At 52.6% G+C, this 18,131-nt stretch overlaps 1 protein-coding gene across 2 annotated transcripts in view; it reads right to left on the bottom strand.

Moving 5' to 3' along the window:
• The window catches only part of GRIN2A (glutamate ionotropic receptor NMDA type subunit 2A), a 325,890-nt gene extending 315,955 nt beyond the window's left edge, over positions 1–9,935 (bottom strand). The window contains exons 1-3 of one of the 2 annotated variants that reach the window (XM_029058261.2): positions 9,837–9,935; positions 9,041–9,236; positions 5,987–6,412 (exon numbers count right to left, since the gene is read on the bottom strand). In XM_029058261.2, coding sequence (XP_028914094.1) covers positions 5,987–6,394 — 408 coding nt within the window. In that variant the 5' untranslated portion in view covers positions 6,395–6,412; positions 9,041–9,236; positions 9,837–9,935. Of the gene's footprint in view, positions 1–5,986; positions 6,413–9,040; positions 9,282–9,836 lie in introns of those variants that run through there. The other variant, XM_039911125.1, reaches the window with a different exon arrangement.
• Positions 9,936–18,131: the final 8,196 nt, after the last annotated feature.

Genomic DNA, 18,131 nt, shown 5'->3' with positions numbered 1-18,131 from the left:
CTGGCTGCATTCCACAGGCTGCTCCATGCTGCTCCCTATATTCTCCTAATTTCAGAGGGAGGAAGCAGATCAAAATGCACTAGACTGTCGACAGAAGATTTAAAATGGCAGAGAAAGATGTTTGCATTTTGCAAAGCACTGCCCAGAGGAAAAATGCAAAAACTATCAAAATACCACTCAACTAAACAACAACCAGGCAACCAGGTGAAACGAGGAAAGAAGAGAAGAAAGCTCACTGCTACACTGCTTTCAAATCCACTGGCCATCAAGTCGCTTGGCTCTTCGAGACTCCAAAGGCGCTTGGGGCATTTCAGATACTATCCATGAGGCTGGATGTATCTTGGGCTCCGAAGATGATATGATCGAGAAGGATGAAAAAGGAGCCTTCCATACTGAATGCCAGAACTTTGTATAAGGACATAACTTTTCAACTTTAGTGACTTTCAGAAGTCTGTGCATGAATTCACACCAGAATGTTTTTTTAAAAAAATCTAGGCAGGAGTTATGCAAAGGAATCTTAATTTGGACTCAAAATAAGTCCTACAATCTTCACTATTCCGTGTATCGTTGCATGTTAAATATGCATTACTAAGAGACATCTTTTCAGGTTACGAGGAGAGTATATTAATGTAACCCACTAGAATTAACAGGAGTTGGCCACGTAAATCTATTTTCATCAAAGTGGAAATTTGCCCTCTCTCTATACTTAGAAGTCTCACATCAATCCCAAGGAAAGGCAAATGATGAGCACTGTATGCAGAAGACATTCTCTTTTGACCTAATCTTGGGGAACGGGAGTCAGGTTAATAAGGGTCAAACAATTAGGGCCCCAAATAAAACCCCAGTGTTTCAAAAACCCATAAAAACCAAACCATTTAGCTGCAAATTCACACACAAAAAAAGTATCACCAGAGTACAACTGTGGCAGCTAAGTTATTATCATTGCTTCGGGCCCACTGCTCGACACACCCCATTTTGAGACCATCGGCAAATTATACCAAATATTATTCCCAGCAGATGCACTTCCAGCCAGAAGCCCTTGGGCTGGTATTGCAATGCCAGCTGACCTACATTTTTTTCCTACCTTTCCTGTTTTTTCAAATACCGTCTGTCCCTCTGGGTGTTGCTAAATCCACAGGGAATTAGAGATGGCGTCGCCACTCCTGAAGTGCAAATCCCTCTCCCGGGCAGAATAAATTTACCTAGGATCACTCACACACTCAGGGAAAGGGAGGTTATCAGTGGTCAGGAAATACTGTGCGTCCCAACTTGGGGAAGGAGAAGGAAAGCCGGGAGACGAAAGTCACACAGTGAGTTGGAGGAATGACAATTTAACCAAGTCAGCAGTGGGAAGCTGCATGGCCTAGTGGAAAGAGCACAGAACTGAGAGTCAGAAGACTCGGATTCTACTCCTGGCTTTATCACTCGCCGGCTGTATGACCCTGGACAAATCACTTCTTCTCGACACTTCAGTTTCCTTACCTGTAAAGTGGGGATTAAATCACCTTCCCTCCTTCTTAGACTGTAAATCCCATGTGGGGCAAGGACTGTGTCCAAACTGATCACCTTGCGAGTATCCCAGCACTGAGTTCTGGGGTACTTAGCCGTAACAATTAAACAGATTAAGGTGGTGGGCCCTAGATCAGCCATTTCACTGACTCCACGTCCCAGGTTTAGTCCCGGCCTTACAGTTTCGTACCATTAACCCGGAACATTTTCTCTGAAGAGGACGACAAGGTCTCCCACAAGCATTTCCTTAGCATTTCTTTCTTCCCACCCTGCAGGCACTTGCAAGGGCCACTTGGCAGAGTTGGATGTCACCAACACTTCACTGGGGGCCTCTGGTTACTTGAGAGAAACAAACTGTAACATCTGGGGCAGCCCTGCCACTCCAGCCCTGGAAATTAGTTTTGACTCTTAATCGGCCTAACAACCAGTGGTATTTATGGAGCGCTTACTGCACCAAATGCTTGGGAGCGTACAATACAACAGTGAGCAGATACATTCCCTACTCACAATGAGCTTACAGTTCCTTAGCAAAATGCTGCATTCTTTTCACATTTCACCTGCTCCTAGCTACAAATCTGCCTAACATAGAATTCCCATATGTGAAAATGCCTGTCAGCTCTTCATCAGCAAACCAAGGTTATGCAAAGAAAAAGAAAATTAAAGTCCTATGCCCCTCTCTTGTTAATTGTCTGCTGGGAGGGTGATGTGAGGAAAAGTGGATAATAGCAATAATGATATTAATAATAATAACTATAGTACTTATTAAGTACTTTGTATGTGCCCAAAGATAATCAGGTCCCATATCGGGCTCATACTCTTAAGTAGGAGAGGGAACATTTTTCGGATGAGGAAACTGAGGCGCAGGGAATGTAAACGACTTTCCAATGGGTACACGGCAGAGTCACATTAGAACCCAGGTCCTCTGACTCTCAGGCCCATGTTTTTCCACTGAGCCACACAGCTTCCCTGGATGAAATGCAATTCTGGGATATGGTCTAGATTCCTGGAACCAGTGGTTTCCAACCCTAAATGGGCAGGGAGGGAAGGAGAAACAGGTGTGATGCCTCCAATGATCACAGAGTATCCTGACTGCCACACCTAGGATCAACAGAGATCACACACGTGACCAAGAAGTTCCCACAATCGCTTTAGGGGTTGCTAGGACTATGCTGACCTGCTCCCTCTCCCTCATCATTCTGTTTTCCATTTGCAATGGGAAAATCTCTCACCCCTAACTCCCAGTACAACACTGTCACGCTTCCAGAGTGACATGAGAGGTCGGTGAGGATGTAGGCAACTCTGCAGAGGCACTGGAATAATACTAATCCCATGCAGAAATTACATTTTCTGCAAAGCTAATAGCTGGGAATCACTGATCAGCAGTTACTTAGTAAAACTAATAAGACTATTTTTTTCATCCTTCCCAAGTGACACCCAGCAAATCACTGTGCTAGTTGTCTCCAGTCATCCTCACTCTCCTGGAAGGAAATCCCTCAACCAATCAATCAATGGCATCTTTTGCGTGATTACTGGATGCAAAGCACTGTACTAAACGCTTAGGAGAGTCCGATATGACAGGTAGTATAGGCATTCCTTGCCCACAAAGAGCTTAGAGTCTAGAGGGAGACTAAGTGCGGGGGTAGACACAAAATAAAATGGTCCCTGCCCCCACTTAGGGCTCAAAGTCTATCATCCCCATTTTACAGATAAGGTAACTGAGGCATTCTTCCACAGATATAAAGAGGGGCCACCTGACAGGCTGACTACACATCTGGACAGAGAGTGAAGGTGTTCCCATCCAATAAAGGTTTCTTCCTGTTCCCCTCTCAAATCCACCACCTCAGGTCACTCTCAATGAGCCCAACCTCCCCTGACCCCACAACTAACCCCTTAACTCATTGTTTCCTTCACCTCCAACTCCCTGTGCCTGACATCTTCTCCGTGTTCCCGAATCCCTCTTTAACGTTTCCCAGCTCAGTTTTGCTGCTTGTCACCCCCAAAGGCTCCTGGACTGAGATCACTTTTGATGCCAAGCCCAATTCTGAAGGCTTCTCCTCTACCCTCTTTCCTTGCCCATCTACCTTGCCCCATCCCTGGGCCCCTACCTTTCTTTCGTTGTCTTCCACATTTGGGCTCTTCAAGAACTCTCTGGAAGGTGATCATCCTTCTGGTCTGGGTTTCGAAGGCTCGGCTTTCCAGACTCTGCCCTATCCCTGAGAGGCCAAGTCCCCTCTTGCCCCCCAGCCCCCCACACACAGAGGAACTCCACATCTACTCTTCCGTCCTGCATAGACAAGTCTCTTAACTATTCCTCATCTCTTCAACTGAAAAGGAGGAAAAGGAATCCAGGCCATCCCCAGCCAAATAAAGGACAGGATATGCTGCAGAACACGTTTTGATTACTCTTTCATGCTGGATCTTTGATTTAAAACATAAAGAAAGGAACAGACAACCACTGATTGAAATGGATGTGCTAACAATTTGTTAGTACCTTTATATCCCTCATTCTCAGTTTTTCTGGTTTAAATATGTTTGCCATGCAACAGATAAAAGTTCCTAAAGACTTCCGATACTTTATACTGTCCTGCATTCTTTCTTAACTGCTCAGTGCTTCCCACTCTGATCAGTGACCACCCAATCCTGCCTCTCAGCCTCACAAGTTTGAGATTCTTCAGGTTTCTGCCGTGTTAGCGCAGATGTTGGCTGCTTTTGAGCATCTCCCGAGCACGTAAGGAGTCATCAACCAAAATCTGTCCTGCCTCAGTGCCAGGGAAAAAACCGGCCGGGAGAACATCCCCCTCTGCCTCCCTCTCCCCTTCCCTCTTCCTTCTCCCCATCTCTCCCTCTCCCCTTCTTTCCCATCTAGCTGGGAAGAACCAACCCATCCACCACTATCCCTCTCTGGATCAGCAGGAGGTTGGAGGCTGAATCAGCATTCAGCTGTCACCGCAGGGCTCTCCTTCCCACTTGCCTCTCCTCCCACAAGCTCCCCTAGGTGTGTGCTCTCTCTCTCTCTCTCTCTCCCCCACACCACTACCTGCACCACCAAAGATCCCCCCCAGCCCACTCCCACTCTGAGTCCCCATCATTTGATAAGGCCCTTTGTCATAACAGTAAAGTTTCCACTTCCATATTCATAAACAGCTTTGGGGTCCAGAAGGGTTATGGGGGTGGCGGGCAGAGCGGGGAGGGATTACTTCCAATCAAGGAGGAGTCGACTGCTGGAGAGAATATGGCCGAACCTCTAAAAAGACACTTCCTTCTGAAGACCCTCTAAAAATCCAGGGTATGAGCATCTCCGGCTCCTGCAGTTTGCAAATCTCCCACAGCTCCTAGCTGATGATGGCAATCACAGAGCTCTTCCACGTCCCCTGACGAGCTCTACCCCTGGCCGGGGGTTCCCATTCCCCAGGGGATTCGTGCAAGCCTCGCTTTGAACGACTCCCTCTGCAGGGTCCCACGTTCAGCCTGGTGCCACTTGAGGCCACTCGTTCCTCCGCAAAACCTCCTAGATCCACCCCCAATCCAGACTCCAGTCACGTCATTACCCCACCAGCTCCTTGCTAGCTACCCCACCTCCAGCCTCTCTCCCCCACATCGAGTTCCCGGCTAAAAGAGTCTCTCACATCTGTGGCTTGGATCATGTCACACCCTGTCAAACTATCAAAAACTCTCCCACAGCTCCCGGTCATTTTCGGCTTTGAGACCGAGCTCCTCTTCCTCAGCTCCGATGCCCTCAGAGCTCGGCGCCGCCCTGATGCCCTCGGAGCCTGTGGATTACCCAGGCCTTTCGCTTCGCCTCTTCCTTCCTCCTGCCGCTGCCCTCTGACCTTTCCTCGGGCCAGTCAGCGAGGGGAGGGAGAGGTGGAGAAACTCCAATCTGGTCCTCTGGCTTCTGTTCAGCAGCCGTGGTACAAAATTTGTCCAGAGCAGTGGACCCAACTACTGGCTGGCTTTCTCCACTCCTCCCAAACCCTGACACTCCACACCCACGGCAAACCCCTCTAAGCTTCCCGCCAACTTTCCCCACGCTCTCCCCAATCTTGGAACAACCTTGGAAACGACCTTCCACACACATGCAAACGACCCTGCCCAGCTCCCTCTTGACAAGTCTTCTGCCACCGGGGAGGCCTTCCAATTCCACGCGGGTCTCAGGAGAGAGGAGAGGTCCAGGTCCGGGCTAGGATTCCCCTCTCCCTCTTCCCCGGGGTGAGGGAAGCTGGTCATTGTCAGCCCGTTATGGGCAGGGATTGTCTCTCTCTTTAGTGTTGTATTCTACTTTCCAAGCACTTAGTACAGTGCTAGGCACACAGTAAGCGCTCGATAAATACGACTGAACGAACGAATGGTCGTGGTTGCTCTCGCCTGAGGAGGCGGCCGAGGGTCCGGGAGAGGGGAGCCGAGTCTGCGCCGGCGGAGCTGGACATAACGCGGCCCTAAGGCCCCCGATCCCGCGCTCTCCCCGCCCCCTCCTCACCTTTTCGGCCATGATCATGGAGGCGCCGCCGTGGATCCCCAGGATGGGGATGAAGGTCTGCGAGGAGATAAAATCCAAAATCTGCGCGATGGCCTCCTGGTCGGTGTCGTCCCCGAACACGAGGCCGTGGATGCGGGCCCCCGACATGAGGTCGCACACGTGCGTGATGAGGCTCTTGGGGTCGGTGCGGTTGACCAGCAGGGCCACCACGTTGACGTCAAGGGCCAGCTCGGGCGCCTGGTCCCGGCTCCACAGGCCGCGGATGTCCCGCTCGGTCACGTCGTGGCTGCGGCCCAGCAGCACGGCGATGTTGAGCGCGGGGGGGCCCTTCTCTGCACCGCGCCCCGCGCTCCGCGCCACCAGCAGCGCCGCCAGGACCGGCAGCGCCCAGGTGCCCACGATGCCCATCGTCGCCAGCTGCCGTCCCTGGGGGGTGGACACAGGGAGAGGGCGGGGAGGTCACCGGCCGGGACACTTGCAGAGTGCCAGTGGGGATGCCCCCATCCTCTGGCCTGGAACGCCCTCCCTCCTCAAACCCGCCAGACTCCCCCCCTCCCCAACCCCTTCGAAGCCATACTGAAGGCACATCTCCTCCAAGAGAAGCAGTGTGGCTCAGTGGCAAGAGCAGGGGCTTAAGAGTCAGAGGACCTGGGTTCTAATCCCAGCTCGGCTGCTGTGTGACCTTGGGCAAGCCACTCCACTTCTCTGGGCCTCAGTGACCTCATCTTTAAACCACGTGGGGCAACCTAATGACTTCGTAGCTACACCAGTGCTTAGAACAGTGCTTGGCACAAAGCAGCATGGTGTAGTGGATAGAGCAGGGCCTGGGAGTCAGAAGGTCAGCGGTTCTAATCCTGGCTCCGCCACTTGTCTGCTATGTGACCTTGGGCAAGCCACTTCACTTTTCTGAGCCTTATCTGTAAAACGGGGTTGAAGACCGTGAGCCCCACAAGGGACAATCTGATGACCTCGTATCTACCCCAGTGCTTGGAACAGTGCTTGGCACAGAGTAAGTGCTTAACAAATACCACAGTTACTTGTTATTAAGAGGCCTTCCCAGACTAGGACTTCCTTTTCCGGGGAGAAAAGGAAGCCCCCCTTTTCCTCAGCTCCCCCTCTTCTCCCCATTGCCCCGACTCACTCCCTTCGCTCAATCCCCTGCCCCACAGCACTTCTGCATATATGTACCTATCTATAATTCTATTTATTTTACTGCCTGTTGACTTGATGTGTATATATCTATAATTCCATTTATATTGCTGCCATTGATATCTGTGTCTGTCCTCCCCCCTTCTAGACTGTGAGCCCGTTGTGGGCGGGGATTGTCCCTCTTTGTTGCTGAATTGTACTTCCCAACCACTTAGTACAGTGATCTGCACACACCAAGCGCTTAGTACAGTGCTCTTCACACAGTAAGCGCTCAGTAAATACGATTGAAGGAATGAATGAATCTCCCACTCCTTCCAGCATCGCCCTGATTCCCTCCCTTGGCTCTTCCCCCCCCCTCCCCGCCTTACAGCACTTATGCATATATCTGCGATTTTCTTTATTTGTATCGATGTCTGTTTACTTGTACTGATGTCAATCTCCCCCGCCCCCAGGCTGTGAGCTGGTGGTGGTCAGGGATTGTCTGTCTTTATTGATGATGATGATGACGGTATTTGTTAGGCGCTTACTATGTGCCCAGCACCGTTCTATGCGCTGGGATAGATACAAGGCAATAATAATGATGGCATCTGCTAAGCGCTTACTATGTGCCAAGCACTGTTCTAACCACTGGGGAGGATACAAGATGATCAGGTTGTCCCACGTGAGGCTCAGTCTTGATAATCCCAGCTCCGCCACTTGTCAGCTGTGACTGTGGGCAAGTCACTTAACTTCTCTGGACCTAAATTCCCTCATCTGTAAAATGGGGATTAACTGTGAGCCTCACGTGGGACAACCTGATTCCCCTGTATCTACCTCAGTGCTTAGAACAGTGCTCTGCACATAGTAAGCACTTAACAAATACAGGCATTATTAATCCCCCTTTTCCAGATGAGGTCACTGAGGCATAGATAAAATTAAGTGACTGGCCCAAAATGACACAGCTGGGATTAGAACCCATGACTCCCAAGCCCGTGCTCTTTCCACAATCGCTGCACTGTACTTTCCCCAGCGCTTACGACAGAGCTGTGCACGCAGGAGGCGCTCAATAGATATGAATCCGCGCTGGCTGCTCAGCGGCTGGAGAGGGGCTGGCCTCACGCCCGCCGCGGAGTGGGGAGGGAGCGCCCTCTGGCGGCCGCCTGTCCGCGGGTCGCCCGCCGGTCGCCGCGGGGCGAGGAGCGCAGAGCGGGGAGAGGGCGCCCTCTGGCGGCCGCCTATCCTCGAGTCTCCCGCCCGTCCGCCGCGGGGCGAAGAGAGAAGAGCGGGGAGGGAGCGCCCTCTGGCGGCCGCTTGTCCCCGGGTCGCCCCCGCGGGGCGAAGAGCGCAGAGCGGGGAGGGAGCGGGGCGCCCTCTGGCGGCCGCTTGCCCCCGGGTCGCCCGCCCGTCCGCCGCGGGGCGAAGAGCGCAGAGCGGGGAGGGAACGCCCTCTGGCGGCCGCTTGTCTCCGGGTCGCCCCCGCGGGGCGAAGAGCGCAGAGCGGGGAGGGAGCGGGGCGCCCTCTGGCGGCCGCTTGCCCCCGGGTAGCCCTCCAGTCCGCCGCGGGGCGAGGAGCGCAGAGCGGGGAGAGGGCGCCCTCTGGCGGCCGCTTGTCGCCGGGTCGCCCGCCGGTCCGCCGCGGGGCGAGGAGCTCGGGGGGGAGGGAGCGCCCTCTGGCGGCCGCCGGTCCGCGGGTCGCCCGCCGGTCGCCGCGGGTCGAGGAGCGCGGAGCGGGGAGGGAGCGCCCTCTGGCGGCCGCTTGTCCGCGGGTCGCCCGCCGGTCGCCGCGGGTCGAGGAGCGCAGAGCGGGGAGGGAGCGCCCTCTGGCGGCCTTGCCCCTGCCTCCCGCTCCGCTGGGCTCCGACCGTTGTCCGCGGCGCCCCGCCGTTCCCCGCCGCTCCCCGCCGTTCCCCGCGCCGGGACGCTTACCGGGATCCACGGAGAAGGTGGAGGCTGCGGAGGGGCGCGCTTCGCACTCGGGCATGTCGGCCGCCTCAGCGGCAGCCGGGGTTAAGGGGTGCCCCCATCCTGCGGCCCCAGCGCGCTCCTCCCGAAGCCGCCCCGCGTCGCCCGCATCGCCCCCGCAAGAGGCGGCTAGCCCAGCAGGAGGGTCTGCAGCAGGGCTCTGCCGGGAGAGAAGGAGGGACACAGGAGGAGGAGGGAAAGAGGAGGGAGGGGAGATGAGCCGGACAGAGGCGGGTGGCACGGCTGGCACGGGTGGGACCCCCCCCCCGCCCCGCACCCGCCCCGCACCCGCCCCGCACGCGGGAGGATCTGCGTGCTGGGCACGGCTCCCGCTCCGGCCATGTGCCAGGGCGAGAGACGGCACAGAGGCAGAGAGACCCCCCCACCCCCCTCCAATGCGGCTCCTCTTGAACCCAGAGCCGGGCGGTCCGAGTGGGACGGGCCAGGCGGGGAACCCCCCGCTCCATCCCCGCCGCCCCCACGCAACCCGACGGCCCGTCCCCCCATCCTTCCACCCCCGCTGCCACGCCCGTTTTCCCCAGGACCGGCGGGCGGGAGAGGAGCCGGGGCGGCCCCGCTCCCTCCCCAAAGGTGCGGGTCCGAAGGCATCCCGCACCACGGGGCTCCCGGACCTCCCCTCTCCCCCCTCCTCCAGCCCCCGGGAGAGGTCGGGGTCCCGGAGGGGGACACACACACGGACCCCCAGCCTTCCCGGAGGCTGGATGAACCCGCACCCCCCGCCCCCCGCGCCCAGACTCACCGCAGCCCCCCTCCGCATATTTCCCAGCGCCGCCGCCTCCAGGTCATCTCCGAGGCCGGGAAATGCGGGCTCTCCGGAGCTCGTCGACCCCCTCCCCGCCAGTCCCTTTCCTCTGCGGGACGCCTGGGGGTCCCCCCCGCCCTCCCCCCGCCCCGGACAGGTGCCCCCCGAGAGTGCGGGGTTGTGCGGGGCGCTGCCAGTCCTTGGGGTCCGAGGGGAGAGACAGAGAGACGGGGGGGGGGTTGGAGGGGAGGTCGGGGTGCGGGGGTCTCCCCGCTCCGGCCTCCGCCGTCCCCTCCAAGGCCCGGAGCGAGGAGGACGCCCCCCGGCTCGCCGCAACGCTTCCAGCAGTGCCAACGCGGGGGCTCTGGGCGGCTCCCCGCGGGCCGGGGAGGGGGCGGACCCCCGGGCAGGGAGGGAGGGAGGGAGGGGAGGAGGGAGGGGTCCTTAGGGCCGCCCCGAGCCCTCCGGGACACTTTATTCGGCGCCCGGCCCCGGCAGGGACGCCCCCCGCCGCCGGACACCTGCCCGGGGCATCCTCCCCACTCCCCCTCCACCCCGCACTCCCGGCAGGCGGGAGGGAAAAATAAGAACCCCTTGGCCTCTGGCGGGGTCCCGGGAGGTGCGGGTCACCGGCGGGCGGGCAGCGGGGGCCGGGGCCGCCCCCCAGCCGTCACCCGCCGACAGACGCTGCCCAGGGGGCTTCTCCACCTAAGTGCCTCTTGCCAGTCCTTCCGCGATCCTTTCTTTCCCCTCCCGGCTCCTTGCCGGTCCTTGCCGGCCCCTTTCCCTCTGCCCCTTTCCCTCCCTGCTCTTTTCCCTCTCTCCTTCTTTCCCTCTCTGCTCTCTTCCCTCTCTGCTCCTTTCCCTTCCCGCTCCTTTCCCCCCCTCCGGCGCAATTGGAGCCCCGGCTTTATGATGCCACGGGAGGAGAATCAATTCTTCCACGCTCAGCGGCGCAACCCTCCTCCCTTTACCTAATAGCCGCCCCTTCCCCCACCCCGCACCCCAACACACTCACACACACACACTCACACATCTTCCCTCCTCCCTCTCCCCCCCTTCTCTGCACACTCTCTTTCCCTCTCTCACACACACACACACACACATATCTCCATCCCCCTCCCCCAGGACCACCCCCTTCTCTTTCTCCTTTTCCCCAGGACCCCCAAGACTTGGGGTCTGGAAACTCTTCCTTTCTGGGTGGTGGTGTGGGGGGGGGGGGGGAACCGGTGGGCAGATCGCCCCCATCCCTGCCAGCTGGAACCAGGGGGATGAGAGAAGATGGGAAAAGGAAGCTGGGGGAGGGAGCCACACTCTGTGTGGGCTGTTTCCTAAGTTACAGCGACCACAGCCATCCCGGGCTCAGCTTTCTCGGCTGCCTTTCCTTCCAGGAGTCTCTGGGGGAGCTCAGGGGGAAACTGGGGTCACCAACACCCGGACCGGTCGGCGAATCTCCCCGATAGTCTCATGGTAGGGGTCCGGATGGAACCCCGTCAAACTCGTGGGTCGAAGCATTTCCACCAGACGGGTTACACAATAAAACCGCCCTAGATTGTCCACTTATGCCCGTTCCACGGTGAACAGCGGCTCTCCCGGTGGCATCGGTTTTGTTCGGGATTTCAACGTGCGTTAGGGTAAAGAGTCTCATTTCCTGATTCATCCCATCCACCCCTTCCTACCTCTTTGGTGGTAAAACTAAGGGCCTTCCGCAAGAACGTTTGACACCAAAGAATAGCCCGGGAGGAAAAGCTTATTTAAGCAGCATGGCCTAGAGGAAAGAGCATGGACCTGGGGGTCAGAAGATCTGGGCTCTAATCCCAGCTCTGCTACTTGTCTGCTGTAGGACCTTGGGCAAGTCACTTAACTTATCTGAGTCTCATTTCCTGCAACTATCAAACGGGGATTCATTACCCGCTCTCCCTCCTACTAAGATTGTGAGCCCCATGTGGGATAGGGGCTGTATCTGGCCTGATTAACTTATATCTGCTCCAGCACTTAGAACAGTGTTTGACAAATAAAAAGCACTTGATGACTAGAATAATTTAATAATGTGATGATAATATTAATAATGATGATGACTCAGTCTAGGTCCTAGTTAATGGACAACCAGCTGATTCCCTGAATCCTTCCCGGGAATCTGGTGTCCAGGGGTTCCAGGGTCAGAGAATTCTCCAGCCTGCAAGACCTTCATTCTAGAAAACCCCCGTCCTCTAGCTCTGAAGTGGCCTAACCTGTGGGTCAGCCATCATGGTCAGCCAGAGAAGAGTCTCTCCATAATCATCATAATCATCATCACAAACAGCAATTTCTGAGCTCTACTTTGTACAGAACACTGTACTGAACATTTGAGAAACATGCTATTAGAAGCCAAAGACATAGTCCTTTCCCTTGAAATGCTTATAATTCATTCATTCAATAGCATTTGTTGAGCGCTTACTATGTGCAGAGCACTGTACTAAGCGCTTGGAATGTACAATTGGGCAACAGATAGAGACAATCCCTGCCCAGTGACGGGCTCATAGTCTAAACGGGGGAGACAGACAGCAAAGCAAAACAAAACAAGACATCATCATCAAGATAAATAGAATCAAGGGGATCTACACCTCATTAACAAAATAAATAGGGTAATAAATAATATATACAAATGAGCACAGTGTTGAGGGGAGGGGAAGGGGGAAGAGCAGAGGGTGGGAGAGGGGAGGGGACGGGGAGCAGAGGGAAAGTGGGGGGCTCAATCTGGAAAGGCCTCCTGGAGGAGGTGAGTTCTCAGTAGGGCTTTGAAGAGGGGAAGAGAGTTTGGCAGATGTGAGGAGGGAGGGCATTCCAGGACAGCGGTAGCACTGGGCCAGGGGTCGACAGCAGGACAGGCGCGAACGGGGGACAGTGAGGAGGTGAGCGGCAGAGCAGCGGAGCGTAGGGGGTGGGCGGTAGAAAGAGAGAATGGAGGTGAGGTAGAAGGGGGCAAGGGGATGGAAAGCTTTGAAGCCAAGAGTGAGGAGTTTCTGTTTCGTGCGGAGGTTGATAGACAACCACTGGAGGTTTTTAAAGAGGGGAGTGACATGCCCAGAGCACTTCTGCAGGAAGATGATCCGGGCAGCAGAATGAAGAATAGACTGGAGCAGGGAGAGACAGGAGGAAGGGAGATCAGAGAGAAGGCTGACACAATAATCCAGTTGGGATATTATGAGAGCTTGTACCAGCACGATAGCAGTTTGGATGGAGAGGAAAGGGAGGATCTTGGCGATACTGTGCAGGTGAGACCGGCAGGTGTTGGTGACGGATTGGATGTGTGGGGTGAACGAGAGAGCTGAGTCAAAGACAACACCAAGATTGCAGGCCTGTGAGACGGGAAGGATGGTAGTGCCATCCACAGTGACACGGAAGTCAGGGAGAGGACAGGGTTTGGGAAGGAGGATAAGGAGCTCAGTTGTAATGTGGGAACAAAATAGTAGAAATAGATATTCAATTGGAAAAAAAATAGATCACATTGTAAAAAAACACACCAGCAATTACATAGCTAATTAGCAATCAAATAAGCAGAGAGATACATGAACAGTAAAGGGACTAGGTGACTGCTGACTAGCTCATTGTGGACAGGGAATGTATCTATGTCATATTGTACTCTCCCAAGCACTTAGTACAGTAGTCTACATACAGTAAGCGCTCAATAGATCCGATTGAATGCATGAATGACGACGGAGGATTTTGATTTGGTGGAGCAGAGTGGGCAGGGCATTCATGGGGGGGTAAATATCAAGCTAATATGCCACAGCTGAGAGAACTGACAGGTGTACCGCCACAAGGCTGATTTGGGAGGAGTGCAGAGTGCAAGCTGGTATATAGCAGTAGGAGAGATGAGAGAGAAATGGGAGGTAGTGGGTGAATAGCCTCGAAGCCGGTCACGAGAAGGATTGAAGATTTTTGAAGAAGGGAATGCTGTGCTCTGAAAGACACTTCAGAAAGATGAAATGTGTCATTGTACCAAGGATAAACTAAAGAAGGGAGAACAGAGGCAGGGAAACCAGGCTAAGGTCCATTTCCGGGCACCTGGTGAAAATTAACATTTACCACATTCTCTTCCGTCTGATCCTGTGATCAGAGCTTCTGTGCCCCAGAGAAGTCTTTACAATTTTTTCAGAGAAGCAGTATGGCCTAGTGGAAAGAGCTAAAGACTTGAGTTCCAATCCAGACTTTACCTCTTGTCCGCTGTGTGATCCTGGGCAAGTCACTCCACATCTCCGTACCTCAGTTTCCTCATCTGTATCATGGGGATTAAATCCTACTCCCTTCTACCTAGACTCTGAGCCCCATTCCAGGTAGGGACTGTGTCCAATATGATAACCCTGGATCTACTTCAAGGCTTAGAATAATGCTTGGTACATAGTGAGCCCTTAACAAATACCATAATCGTTCTTATTTACAAAGCTTTGATCTCCGTAGGCTTGTGGCCAGATAGAATTACAAGCAAGAGTTATAATAGTGCTGGGGACACTGACTAAGGACAACTGCCCCTTCCCTCACGCCCTCCCTTCCTCCCTGAAGAGGTGCTGAACTTCCTGTCAGGAAGCAGTGTAGCCTAATGGATAGAGAATGGGTCTGAGAGCCAGAGGATCTGGGGTCTAATCCTGGCTCCACTTGTTGGCTGTATGACTTTGGGCAAGTCACTTAACTTCACTGTGCCTTCGGTTTCCTCAAATGGGAGAAGGGGTTTCAATACCTTTTCTCCCTACTACTTGGACTGTGAGTCCCAGGTGGGACAGGGACTGTAATGACCTGATTAACTTTCCCTCTATACCATAAGGTCATTGTGGGCAGAGGGAACATGTCTACGAAGTAGGTTATTTTATCTTCTCCCAAGCACTTAGTACACTGCTTTCCACACAGTAAGCACTAGATAAATATGATTGTATTGTATTTATCCCAGAGCTTAGAACAGTGCTTGGCACATACATAGTAAATGCTTAACAAAAATGAATATATAAATATATAAATAAATCACAGAACCTGGAACCTGTGGACCCTTACCAGTGTTCTGGTTAGATTTTTTTTTTTTTGTACTTTCAGCACTGCGCTGGCAGAGTAAGTTAGACACAGCCTGCCGTTCCCACTGAGGCAGATTCAGAACGTGAGAGTAAATGAACTTGAATATCCATTCTGATTATGTTTGTTTGGATCTCTCTCTCTGGGAGACTGTTGATATACAGAACGGTTTGTCCCATTCCTTGGCATTGTGAAACTTCCCTTGTTGTAGCTCCCATCCCTATTCCTCTTCCATATTCTAAGCCAGCTTTCTAGAGAAGGACAAACACTAACCAGCTCTCTCCTCCCACCAGCTCCCCCCCGACAAAAAAATCACCTATCAGTCTCTTCCCTTCTTGGCCACTTTGATTACCTTGGGACTGAAATGAATAAAGCTGGAATACTTTCCCATTCTCCTTCCATCCAGCAATACAAACTCCTTGCCAGGCAGGGAAGCTGGGGTTTTTTTCTTTTATTTAATAGTGTCAAGCCACCCTTTGAGCAGAGAAGTCAATGTTATTTGGTAAAGTATATTTACTGCTTCAAAATACATATGGGCATCCATCTTCCTGTGAGGAAATCCCCTCTGAGTCCATTTCTTCCTAGTCTGTAGGCAGTCCCCAACCTCACACACCTAAATACACACACACACACAGACACACACACACAGATACACTCCCGTAGAAGAGCAGCATGGCGTGGTGGATAGAGTACAGTCCTGGGAGACAGAAGGTTCTAATCCAGGCTCTGCCACTTGTCTGCTTTGTGAACTTGGGCAAGTCACTTCACTTCTAACTAGTTGCCTTATCTGTAAAATGGGGATTGAGACTGTGAGCCCCACATGGGACAGAGACTGTATCCAACCTGAGCTGTCTATATCCACCACAGTGCTTAGTACAGTGCCTGGCACATAGTAAGTGCTTAACAAATACCATAAGTATCATTATTGTTATTATTATTAGAGACTACTTGGTTTCTCCTTTCTCCTCCCTCTCCACTCCCTACTCTCTTATTTGCAGCCCCATGTTTTTCTTCCTCCCTTGGATTTCAGGTCTGTCCAACAATAATAGAAATAATTATTATTATTATTGGCATCTGTTAAGCACTTACTATGTGTCAAGCACTGCATTAAGTGCTGGGGTAGATATAAGATAATCAGGCCAGAAACAGTTCCTGTCCCATATGGGGTTTACAATCTAAATAGGAGGTAGTAAAATTTAATCCCCATTTTACAGATGAGGGAACCGAGCCACAGGGAACTTAAGTGACTTGCCCAGGATTACACATCCAGCGAGGCAGGGTCAGGATTGAAACCTAGGTCTTCCTGAATCCCTGGTCCACGCTCTTTCCACTAGGCCAAACTCTTTCTCAGCCTCTGACCCCACAGAGCTGAATTTCCAATTCTCTAAGGGGGTTCTTCGAAACCTCATTTCCCCTCAACTCCTTTCTGTTAGAATTTGGAGGTCAAAAGACTCAGCTACTGAGAAAGAGACAGTCAGATCTCTTAGGGAGCTCAAAATCTGCAATTAAAACTCGGACACTTAAAGGAACATTTCCCTCAGATTGTTTTTATTTTCCTCGGTGTACATTTATATACAGAAAGAGGTGGTACAGCAGGACAAACAAATAAAGAAAAGAAATTGCTAAAAAAAGGAAATAAAGACTGGAAGAGGAAAGGGCCGGGTGTACTTCCTGACTTGCCCATCGATCCTTTCCCAGCCACCCAGAAGAGTAGCTATGCTGAGCTTTTCGGGCACTTCTAATGGTCACTTCCTAAACTGCCTGCCAATGACCTAATTAACGAGCCCGCACTGTTCAGCTTTTCCTATGGCGTCTGCTCAGTGCAGTGATGTCAGTCAACTGTTACTTTGCCTAAATGTGGGCCGTGTGTGTGTGTGTGGTGTGTATAAGAATATTTACAAAGTGCAGTGTCTCTTTTGTTTTTCCAGTAGAAAAGATTAATTTTTTGGATTTCACTCAAAACTGGTGGCAAGAACTCTTCTCACTAGCCGGAAATAGACTCCTGGATTCTGTGGTTCTTTGGAAAGTGATATCTGGAGGGGGCACCTTGGGATAAAGGCATGGGAACAAAGAACCAAAACTTCAAATTACTCCTCAGATGCATCCAATGTCAGGCAGTAGAAAGACTCTACCTACCCTGTTTGCCAAAAGATTTTATGATCCTTTAGCCCTCTCCTCACAACTCAGGCTAACAGGTGACTTTCTCCCCTTCTAGATTGTAAGCTCATTGTGGGCAGAGAATGTGACTGTTGATTGTTGTATTACTCTCCCAAGCATTTAGTACAGTGTTCTGCACACAGGAAGAGCTCAAAAAATATGACTGAATGATGGGACCTTCCTTTCTGGGACTATACCTATCCACTGGCAGTCCTCTTTTTTGCACAATTCCAGGCCCAGCTCTACTGCTACACCAGCTCCTGGGGTCTGATATAGGAAAGAGGATCTCAGATGCTGCAGCTTTCAGAGTTGTAGAGGGGTTCACGGAAGAACTTTGTTACCATTTGAAGGTAAAAGATGAGAAAGAGGGCCTGAAGGACCCCCAGGCCCAAGCGGAGACTTTTTTTAGTTGCCCCAGCTAAGACTCCTAGATTCCGTACAGTGGTATTATGCATGATCAAACAGAATCAGCATATTCCTGGGAGGAAGGCCCCTGATAAAGAATACCTGCATCTCGGGGCCAGGTGCAGAATGGCCCAACTTCAGAATATAGGTCTTATCTCATGAAGAGACGGGGGTTATACACCATAGTGCAAGGATGAACCCAAGCCCCTGCAGTGTGGAAAAATACTGGACTAGGTCAGGACGGAACTTCAAAGATGATCATGCCCCCATAGTCCACTCCTTCTAGTGTTTTTAGTCAGTCAATCATAGTTACTGAGTCCTGTGTGCAGAACAGTGTACTGAGAGCTTGGGAGATTACAACATAACAATATAACAGTCACATTCCCTTCCCACAGTGAGTTTACAGTCTAGAGTAAAGCTTACACCCGAGCTACACTTCAGGGTAAACTGGCACAGTTTATAAAAATGTGCTGCTTATGCCTTGCTACTGGGACTCGCCATGGACCTTATGATGCCTGGATTTCCCCTGCAGCCACTTTGTGGGGCCTTTGGGTCTCCCTCTGCTGGAGCACGAGCATCTACTCTTCCTATTTCTGAATAAATAAGCTAAGTACCTACCGGTTGTCGGCTTGGTGTGGTTGCTCTAACTCTCGGTTATCACTCTTAAACCTGTTAGAGGAGTGTCATAAT

This window comes from Ornithorhynchus anatinus, chromosome 2 (genome assembly GCF_004115215.2).
Source record: "Ornithorhynchus anatinus isolate Pmale09 chromosome 2, mOrnAna1.pri.v4, whole genome shotgun sequence".
Taxonomy (NCBI): Eukaryota; Metazoa; Chordata; class Mammalia; order Monotremata; family Ornithorhynchidae; genus Ornithorhynchus; species Ornithorhynchus anatinus.
The sequence above is the reverse complement of the archived record's forward strand: the minus strand, read 5'-3'. Positions and strand labels throughout refer to the sequence as shown.